The following is an 11,521-nucleotide window of genomic DNA, read 5'->3' on the forward strand; positions in this document are numbered from 1 at the left end:
CTAATCTAACCCTGGTATATACTGTAATTAACCTCCGTAGCTGAGATCCACTGTCATAACCCGTCGGATCGTTACAATAGATTGGAAAAATCCAATGAGGGAAGAAAGACATGTCTCAGATGAGAGTAAATGGCTGAAATAGATATCTTGGTAACAAATACGATCTTGTCAATTATAGACGTGGACAGGAGTTGGGTAGGGGAGGGAATCAGTTTTTTTATATGAGTGATTACTTAGTGATTACGTAGGAATTGTAAGAAGGGCTCCAAAGATTTTTATATGATTGCACCAATGTTGTCAATTTGAGATTGTCTCCCATATCTGGCCATCTATGGTCTGCTGCAATCAAATCTGCCACACAGATACTACCAATTTATTAGTAATCTGTAATAGAAAGTGGTTCTCTTTGTTTCACTCGATGTGACCTGTCAGTCTTGCTGGGACTGGGCATGTCATTTTGAATGACTGCTATCCTAGAACTTGGATTAGTCTGTTTTAATTGTCTTCTGATCCTATCCAGCTGAGTCGAGATATTCTTTTTTCAGAGCTATAGCTAAATCAAGATATTTGGGTTTTTTTTTTTACAAAAGCTTTTACTATTGCAATGTTTTCTTCAGAAGTTCACATGGTAGGCTTTTGCAAATGTAATCCTAAAGTCATATGGATCATCATTGATTGTAACTTTCAATGATTCCAGTATGTCCAGACTGGGAGTCTCTTCGTCAATCATGCATAACAGCAATTTAGTCAATCTATCTGAAACACCACTATGTGTTTCCATGCCTTCCTCATTAATATATGGAGACTTCCCTAAGCGACGTGAAATATAGTTTGGCAACCATAAAACATAAATACACTTTATTTGCTCATCTGTCAGATTAAATCTGTCTGTGCATGATTCAAAAACGAATGCATCCTGGAATGCATCAGTCCTTGGATCATATGCTGAGATGTCCTTCAAAATTTTCATTAACTGATCATGGATCTGCAATTTCAACTTTGAAGCACAATCTAATATTTGTTTTTTCTAATCTCAGTTATATTTTTATATTCCTCTTTTTGCAATAAAGAAGATTCGGGAATATAAGGTTCTCACACAGAATCTGGTTTTGAAGATTCACCTTTTTTATCATAATTTTTCTTTGAGAACGTAGCTATCTATGTCATATGGTTTTGCAATTTTGTGAACAATTGCGTTCTCAATTCAATTTTTTCTACAAGATCCTCAATGTAATTACCCCAAATTTCACAATTTGCACAATTAAAATCTCCCTGAGACAATTCCTCCTGCATTTTTCCTTCAGACACTGTCTGGTTAACAACACAAACTACATTCTGTGTAGGTACATCTATGATCATAGCAATAAAAAATGTTCACAAGTTTCATTACATTCCTAAGATTCTTCTTTAACTTATTCATAGTAAATCTTGATCTGTCTATCTCAGCATTATCATGCAAACATTGATCATACATTGAAAGCCATAAAGATATGTCAGTTGTAAAACTAGACAAATTCCTTGACCTTTCTCAAGCTTCTCCGACTTAAGGTGGCCATACACTTTACAACCATCGCAAGACCTTAGTCATATGTCATATTTTTTTAAACACCAAAGTTTAGAAACCCTGGATTTTCAACACACAACCCTTCTGGTAGTCTAGTTATTACTGTCATGTGGTACCACCAGAGTAATAATGTCCATGAACATTCATGGACATTGTAAAAATTCTGCCAAGATTTGAACAGTTTTCATTCTAATGTCATGGAATTAAGAACTTAAGAATTAAGGTTCCTTACGTGTATTTCCACTTTTGCAGTTTAATACGAGTCACCCCCATCATATGTTTGTTTTGTGTTTTGTGGTTTAATTCACACAGCATACCTAAAAAATAAAAAATAAATATATATATATTTCTTACCTTTTTATCTGTTTCTTTAAACCAGCATTACAGACACTACAGATGGTGCCTATTGCTTAGAATAGATGGCAATGTGAAAATAAGGAACAAAATTAGTGACAATCTTTAAAAGTACATTAGCCAATAACTAAAAAAGGATAGCACTTCTAAACTTCTCCCTTACTTCTGGTTAAAGTGAATTTTAACACTGGCTTTTGGTTCCTCTATAAAACAAAATATTAACTCTATATAACATTACAATAATCATCCTTAACTGCTTAGCTTTCATCCCTATCAATACTCCATCTTGCCTGCTTTTCATACCATGCTGCCAACGGGTTCATTGAATCTGTTGTGGAAGTTCTGGAATCCTTTATAGATCATTTATGGACAGCAGGCCCTGAGCATCAATGATTGTGGTGGACGGAAGTACAACCATAAGTTGCTTAGAGACCACAATACAATATGCTGTTTATTAGCACTTCTACAAAATGAAAAATTACTTTCTGCTTAGTTCTTCCGTGTGCATTTTATAAACCGTACTTAGAAACCATATTTAGTTTTATTTATTTATTTTCCTAGATTCATTGATGTCAGGACCTAAAAAAGCGACCTTAATTGAAATCTTTGAATTTTGTGAAAAAAATTATTGGTGGCAGTTAACAGTTCAACGCAAGTGGTATTTTTATCACTGGTTTATTTTCTCTGGTATATATAAAGAATCATGATTTTGTATCATATATGATTTGTTCGGTGTTTAGAGATATCACTAAATTGCCCATACACCTACATTCTTACATCCATGATCAATGTAGAGTAGTGCACTGCCAGTTATTGTAACATAGGTCTTGTTTTTCAGGGCTTTGTGGAAATTTTAATAGCAACCAGAGAGATGACTTGAAGACTATCAGTGGAGTGATTGAGGGCACGCCTGCTGCTTTTGTTAACACATGGAAAGTATCCGCATTGTGTCCAAATATTAATCATATCTTTGATGACCCCTGTGCTATTAATATCGAGAGTGGTAGGTGTCATTTATATACAATTTTGAAAGGTGTATGAGAGATAGATACACACATATATATTTTGTTGCATTACATACCATATAAAAGATGTGATAATTCACGTTTGTTCAAACTCTTTTAAAGAGATATTAACCAGACAGACAACATGGTTTTAAAACTACAGTATGTGTATGCTCCTATTGCCCAAGTATACAGGCTGGTATGAAACATGCATAGAGCTGTTTTATATTTGTTTGATCTTGTTGGAACACCGTTTGAAGACATTGGTTTATATTAATGAGGTCTTGTCTGTATTGGGTTAATTTATTAAAGAAGTGAAGAATTGTGTGAATATTCACTTTAAAAGAAAACTATGGGGTAATTGTTTTTCCCCATAGTTCTCTTAAGGGTCACGGGAGGACATATACTAGTGTCCTCCTGTTACCCAAAGCTCAGTATATTGTGAGCTACTGCTCGTGGTATACTGAGACTGCTGCAGCTGGGACAGAGCATAACCTTACTGTTGCAAACCACCCAGCTGCATGAGTGACAGCTGGCTCTGCCTATCTAGAGGCAGAGCCAGCTGTGCCAGCCCCCTCCCCGTCCATTCCTCCAGTCAGCGCTGGAGGATCAGAGCAGGGAGGGGGGAATCCCTGCAGGGAGCCGTGACTGACAGTCACGGCTCTCTGCAGGGAGATGATCGAGAAGTGAGCGAGCGACAGTATGTGTTCACTCACTTCCCAATCTGTAGAGCCAACGTGTGACAGTTTCATTGTCACGCGTCGGCTCGAACTATGAGGGTGAGTGATTTTTACTCACCTCATAGTTCTTCTTTAATTATCCAATCATGCGCATGTTATTGTGTATAGATTCTCATTTCCTTTAGTAAAGCAGCCTCTATGTGTGAGATAACAAGATAACAAGAAGCCTGGACTGCTTGCCGCATTTCAAGCAGGGGTTCCTAGATCACGAGACTACTGAAAAAAAGGACCAGGGTGGACTGCTGAACTGAGGAAATGCATGGACCAGCATTAGAGACTGTGCTCCCTGTATGCATCCAAGATTTCATTTTCAAACTTCTGCACATGTCATGTGCATGTAAAGCTAGCTGTTTGCTATCTGTTAATCAGATCAGCCGCCTCAGATCCCATGCTTGTGGGGTCCCGAAGCAGCCTTCTAAAGGACCTGGCAGTAGCTGTTCTGACACTGCCTGCCAGGTACCATGTCTCCTCCTCCTGATTTCTAGTGCAGGCACTGCTCAAGGCAGCCCCACACCATGAATACAGCCTCAGAGCAGGCACGAGACTGTAACGCCGCCGGAATGCGTTCCCCTGTGTCAGCGGCGACTTCCATGCGTTCCACTGTGGAATGCGGAAGCCGCTCGGGGTTACTCGTGATGCGGCGGCTGCGTTCCACGCTGGAACGCGGAATTCGTGCAATACGAACCGCGGCTCCTCCCCTCGCCCAGGCACTATTTAAGAGCGTCAGAGAGGCAACATGGCGTTCCGAAAGTGAGGTTAGAACGCCTGTTGCCTCCTGAACCTGCTACCTGTACCAAAGAAGCCCTTGGACCTGCTGCCACCCCGCTGTGCATTGGATGCCCTCTGCTCTGCAAACTCTTCGCTGCAACCACCTGGTCACTAACTGCAAGTACTGCTCCTATTTGAGCACATCTCACTGCCATACAAATCCTCACTGTTGAATGGACTGTCTATGTTAGGTGGTAACCACATCCTGGGATTCCTTTACCAACCTTCAGTTATCATTTAGTTAGTGTCTTTTTGTCAGTACTCAGGTTATGAATTAATAACCGTTGTTTGATACCATACCTTTTACTTTGGCTGTGATGACTGAGTCTCAAACTCGCCCTTCAGATTGCGAGTGACACCTGAGACCCAACCCTGAGTAGCCTTTTTGCATAAATACCCCTCTGCAGTTGTGATCCCAAACAAGTGAAGTTCACGTGAGAAACTGGCACTCACTCCGTTCAGCTCACTACGAGAGTGGGATCAGAGCGGGCTCAGCACACCACCTGTCAACATGGAGAGACGCAATATGCAGCCCTGGTGACATCTATACGCAGCCCTGCAGAGACTCATTGGCAGCCCTGATGACATCTGGGCGCAGCCTGGGGACATCTGGACGCAGCCTGTTGGGATATGTATGCAGCCTGGTGAGATCTGTATGCACTCTGGTCAGATCTGGACGCAGTCCGGTGAGATCTGGACGCATCCTGGTGACATCTGTACACAGCCTGGTGACATATGTAGTCCAGATCCCACCAGGCTGCGTACAGATCTCACCATGCTGTGTACAGATCTCACCATGCTGTGTACAGATCTCACCAGGCTGCGTACAGATCTCACCAGGCTGCATACAGATTCTGTTTGCAGCCTGGTGAGATTTGTACGCAGCTTTGGTGAGATTTGTATGCAGCCTGGTGGGATCCGGGGTCCAGATGTCACCAGGCTGTGTCCAGATTCTGAACGCAGCCTCGTGAGATCTGTATTTAGCTCTGGTGAGATCGCTATTCAGCTCTGGTGAGATCTGGACGCAAACTGGTGAGATCTGGACTCAGCCTTGTGGGATCTAGACGCAGCCGAGTGGGATCTGTACACAGCCTGGTGAGAAACTGCCCTAAAATAATTAGTCTGTATTGTTTTAGAAAAAATGTCACATGTCCCTTTAAGACCAAAGTATCGATAATTGGTATCGGCAAGTACCTGAGGGCAAGTACTTGTATTTGAGCTTGGTCTTGAAAAAGTGGTATGGGGACATCCCTATCTCCTACAATATGAAGGTATACTGTATTTTTGCAGTGGTGTAAAGGAAGGATGTTTGGTTTCTCTTGGTTTGCCCCACCACAACCTGGCTAACTATCCCAGTTGCAAATCTAACATTATTTCAAAATAATAATTTGTATTTGATAGAGTATCAAGTTTTTGTTTCTGTCTGGGACCCCAATGAGGAGATTTTCCCTCACTTCCTGTCCAGTTGACACCTGTCAGAAGTTTTAACCCTTCCTCATGCTAAATGTGTTTTTTTTTTTGTCTGTGTCCATGTTAGAGAGATGTCCTAACAGGAAGGGGAGGAAAAATCTCCCCAACAGAGCCACAGAAAAAAACAAAACAAAAAACAAAACCTGACAGAGGCTCTCACTATTCCCTGCTCTAAAAAAATAAAGTTTTGGCTGTAGTTATGCCTTAATACATTTCATACCAATTGTTTTCTAAAGGCAAATATATCCTTTGTAAAATTTGTAATAATGTGCATAATATTTCTCCATCTAGCTGAGTATGCAAACTTTTGGTGTGGAAAGATTGCTGATACAAGTGGAAATTTCAGCCCATGTCATGGTATAGTGGACCCACTAGCATACAAACAGGTAAAACGTATGTCTGAACTTTTTTTTTGCTGAGCTTCTTCTGAAAATACTACTTGCCTTTTCTGTTATTCTGGTCCCTTGGCTTTAGTAATCACTGACTTTGAATATGCATGCAGATCATAAAAGTCATGTAAATGTCATAGGACCGTATCTACATTCTTATTTTAGGTCCCTGACTCAAAGTGTTAAACCAGTTATTCAGATTTTGCTTATGAATGCTAGCTGTCATTTGGAAGGAAATCCTTGCATAATTATTAGCATAATTACTATTAGTTTGGGCATAGTTATTATGCCCAAATTATTTGAAACATTAGTGAAAATCAAGATAAGGTTAGGGGGCCCTCAAAGCATACAAATGAATTGACATTAGTCACCTAAACCGATTCCAGACCAGGTTCTTGTCTAATCTCCTAAAAGTAAACACCCTACATAAAAGAGAACTTTGCTGTTGTTGGGTGGCTGCAATTTAGCTCTGAACATTTCCCAGAATCCCAAATTCACCCTTTCCTCCTAACTTTAAATCTTGTGGACATCTGACAAGCAGTAAACGCTCAGACCAAAGACTTTACTTATTATTCTCATTCTTACCACAGCTTTTTACAGGATTGACCACATCTTTATACTACTCTAGCAACTGCCCCTGGTGTGGAGAGTTAATATTCATACAATGTCATGGTTTGATCATAAGCTCCTTTTTGCTACATTGCCAACTATCCCTGTTAGACACACCTGCTTACAGATGGGGGCATTTAGATTTTTTTTTTTAGCAGCAATTAGTTAGAGGGCTGGGAAGGAGGAAGAGTCCAGATATCAGCTTTAAAGAGACACTGCCGCTTTCACCATTCAGAGCAAAGTGGCAGTATCTCCTGATAGCCAAACTCCCCAACAACGTATACTCACCGTCCTCCTTCACCATCTTCCTGCTCTTTTGGAGCTCGCTCGCTCTCTTTATATGTTCCACTTGATATGGGTGAGTATCTTATCTCCCCTATGTGGCAATATCTAATTTGCCAGGCACAAATACTGTTACGGGAACGGGGAGCTGTAATGTTATCCACCCGTGTAAGTTTCAATACCACCCTCACCAGGGATTATACAGGGTGGACTCTTGTGCAGTGGCAAGGGCAATGACAATGTCTCTTTACCCCTTGTTTACATACCTCTCCAATATCCTCCGTACTCAAGACCAATCTGCCTGTGCCAAAATGATGCCAGCACAATTTCTGTATGTTGGGAAAATTGACAGGTTTATAATTATTGGAGGTGTTTTAACCAAAAAAAGAGAAATTAAAAAAGGAAACCAAATACATTCTTTCTTTGGACACATTAGTTTCTAATAAACTTGGTGAGGTTAAAGATTTTAACAGTTTTATTAATAATTCATGGAACAGTTTGTTTATATTTTGTGGGTAACTAGTAGTAGTCACTTATTCTTGTACAAAACATTAGGTATAATGGTGGTAGACATTCAAGTGAATCAAATCAGATGAACTGCAGATTCAGCTTTTGGTATACATTGCATAATTTCTAAAACTTGAAAATTTTATGGCTACTCCTGGGTATTTCAGTCTCCAGCAAAATAGTGTTTAACATGGTGACACATACCTGTGACATCTTTTATCACAGTTTAAACATCAGAATTAGTGGCATTTAATATCTGCTAGATCTAGAGACAATGTATATATGTATATATATTTATATATATCTGCTGACATAAGATAACCTCTTTCATTTGTTTTTAGAACTGTATCACAGACACCTGCAGCTGTTCAAAGCTTGAAAATTGTATGTGTGCCGCAATCGCTTCATATGTTAAGATTTGTGCTGCAAAAGGAGTTTTTCTAAGCAATTGGAAAGTCTCTCATTGCAGTAAGTGCACTTTATATGTACTTTCAAAAATGCAATAAAAAAAAACTGAGACTAAGGGCTTAATTTATGGCTTAGGAAGAAGTTAATTTAAAAGAAACATGCAATGGTTTTAACTTTAAAACAGATAATAAAAGCAACTACCACAATGTGCCTGTAGATACCTTTTCTGTTAGACCAATCTCCTTTTATGTACCTATTTCTATAAATAATATTCATGCTGCATTAAGAAAACTACTCTACCAACTTGTGTTTTAGCAATCTGTCCCTCTCAGCAAGACCATGACAGTGTCCCACTCACTTCTGATCAGATGATAGTCTGGTAATTGTGCCTGTCCATAAGGGCAGGGCTCCTGCAGCAGTTAATTTTTCTTAAGACTGATCAGTGTGGGCCAGAGAGACACTCCACCAATACTTTGAACAGAAAGAAACAGAAAGCACTTTTTCCAATGTAGATGCTAATGTAGATGTGTGGTGCTCAACACACAAAAATGGAAGTGCTTTATTTAGTGTCTACCTAAATCTATCTATCTATCTATCTATCTATCTATCTATCTATCTATCTATCTATCTATCTATCTATCTATCTATCTATCTATCTATCTATATCGAACACTATTATTCAAAATGCATCTTGCTTTTGACTTCAGTTTAAGACTTTTCTGAAAATTCACAATTTATTGACAGGTGCGTTTGACTTGTAGTTTACCTTTTTCTGACCTGCATTTGACCTGCTTTAAGCTGCTTTATGCAATCCCATAGACCTGTGTTTGGAGAAAAGCATTTCTAATGTGAACAAACACCCATCGACACTTGCTCATACAGTCTTTGACTTAATGTTTTAAATATGTTGAAATGGTCCTCATTATATCAACACATATAAATATATTCCTTTATTACGATAAGTGCATCTGGATTCTGGTATTACAAATGTATTTTGACATATCTGGTCTTGCAGATGCCGAAACCTACACAGTATTGTTTCTGAAAACTTGTTTCCTTTACAATTTTATTCACAATGATCATATTAACAAAGTCTTTTCAAATCCCTTTTACTTCTCAGATATACCAACATGTCCAAAAAATCAGATTTATAGCTACACAATAACCTCATGTAAGCCCACTTGCCGCTCTTTGAATGACAATGATGCTACTTGCAACGTTCATTTCGATCCATTACCTGGCTGCATATGTAAGAAGGGCTTTTATCAGAATGACAATGGTGAATGTGTTCCAGGATCTGCTTGCCCTTGTTATGTGAATGGAATAGCAACAGAAAATGGCCAAACAATCAGTGAAAATGGAGCACTCTGGTGAGTGTAATCTAAAGAGCAAGGTGATGGTGATGATAATGTGATAATAATAAAATGTCTAATCAACAGGTGCTGATCCCAATGAACAAAAACCATGTAGAGTTATGTGTTTGTTATTTGAAGAGCTTCATGACATAAATACGACAGATATAAGATGTATAACCATTTACTGTAGCTGTAGTGGCTGCTTTAGTATGTCAGGGTTTTTTTTGTTGGTTCATTTATTTTCATCGGGTAATCCTGCTGGCAAAACACTTCCTGCCCTAGGGTGACAAAATGCTTACTGACTGGATGGTATGTATGGAATGGCAGAATTGGCAACCTAGGCAGCCTTTCTGATTTGGACTACACATAAGGAGGAGGGTTTTGTAATTCATATAAAAAAAACTGCAAAAGCTTTTAACATTGGTTAAGATTTCAGTTCTTTGCAAAGAAAGATCAACAGGTGTTTTTCTGTACTTGCATAAAATGTGTACTTGCATAAAATGTACTTAGAAAATGAATGCAGCCATCACATATATTATAATGCAGAGAAGTGGAATACAAAGTAATCACTACATTAATTTTATTTTAGCTTCCCCCCTATAAAAAAAACTAAATTGAATCACGAACAGGTTTATGGTTTATTAACGTGGCATTTTTTGTAATTCACAGCACTTGCACCAAAGGAAAGCTAAACTGCTTGAATCCACCCACTAAAGGTAATAAAATATTCAATTATAAAAGGCTGTTATTTATATTTAGTGGGTGAATACAATTTACAAATAGAAAAAAGTATAATCAGTTGGAAAAACAGGCAAATCAGTAGGGTTGATTTACCAAAAGGCAAATGAGCTGTTCACTTTGCAAGGAAACCCTGCACATTAATTTTCTACTAATTTAGTGAAATAAGGGTTAAAGCTCTGCTCACTTCCAACATCCGATCCATACAAACAAAAATACACTTTTTTTAAATTTTCCTAGCACATGATTTGGTATTCTTTGTAGGACTAGGGAAATTAACGATTAATTTCTCGATTAATCGTTAATCTTTTTGATCGATTAACATTTTTTTGATTGCTAATGAAAATACTCACCTCTCTGCCGCCTTCCGGGAGTCCCGTCGGAGATCCGGTGACATCACGAATATCAACGTCACCGGACTCCTCCCCCATTCCCCAAGTGGCTCCGTCGGGCTAACGAAGGGAAGGGGGGAGGAGTCCGGTGACGTCAATGTCCCCAAGTGGCTCCGTCGGCTAACGAAGGGAAGAGGAGTCCGGTGACGTCGTTGTCCGTGACGTCACCAGACTCATCCCCCCTTCCCTTTGTTAGCCGACTGAGCCACTTGGGCCAGTGAGTTTGCCCAAGAAACTTGTTCTGACCTATCAATTTTTAAATAGGTTATACTTACATGTAAAGGGAACATCACTGTGCAGCCTGCCAAATGACATTGAACCTTTTTTCTACAATCTTCCCAGCTGGTCAGTGTGCACACAAGTGTGGACCAAACTCCAAGGGATTGGCCTATACACATACAGCACAGCAATGAAGTGATAAAATGAACTAGGATCACACTAATCCAGCACGTTATTATTCTGAGTTGCCCCACTCAAGCAGCGGCCATATTGAGTGGGGCACGTGAGATTAATAACGTGCTGGATTAGAGTGATCCTAGTTCATTTCATTACTTCATTGCTGTGCTGTATGTGTATAGGCCAATGTAGTTGAATCTGTATGTGCATTATAATTAATTGAAATTAATCGATTAATTATAATTTTGATTAATCGAACACGAACATTTTAATCAGTAACAGCCCTAATTCTTTGCAAAGTGGACTTCACCACATTTACTAAGCTAAGTGAAAATTCCCTTATAAAATTGCATTGTATTACGTATTGCTCTTCTCCTACAATGTTGGTGCCTATGACTGGCCCAGTGCTGTCAGTGCTGACAGTTAGGGAGTCACCAGCCTTGTTTATTCTCTAACAAGTTGGCTTGGATCTTACACAAGGCTTTATTTCTTTGCTCCTCAGAACCAGATCGGAACCAGGAACATGAGTGTGTGTGTGGGGGGGG

The 11,521-nt window shown here is 39.3% G+C and overlaps 1 protein-coding gene across 1 annotated transcript in view; it reads left to right on the forward strand.

Annotated features, from left to right (window-relative positions):
- Nucleotides 1–4,177: 4,177 nt before the first annotated feature.
- Nucleotides 4,178–11,521, forward strand: part of LOC108802748 (mucin-5B-like) — a 28,694-nt gene continuing 21,350 nt past the window's right edge. Inside the window, exon 1 of the mRNA XM_018574600.1 lies at nt 4,178–4,412. Coding sequence (XP_018430102.1) covers nt 4,178–4,412 — 235 coding nt within the window. The remainder of the gene's footprint in view (nt 4,413–11,521) is intronic.

Source organism: Nanorana parkeri, unplaced genomic scaffold (assembly GCF_000935625.1).
Source record: "Nanorana parkeri isolate BGI_ZX_2015 unplaced genomic scaffold, ASM93562v1 scaffold3083, whole genome shotgun sequence".
Classification (NCBI taxonomy): Eukaryota; Metazoa; Chordata; class Amphibia; order Anura; family Dicroglossidae; genus Nanorana; species Nanorana parkeri.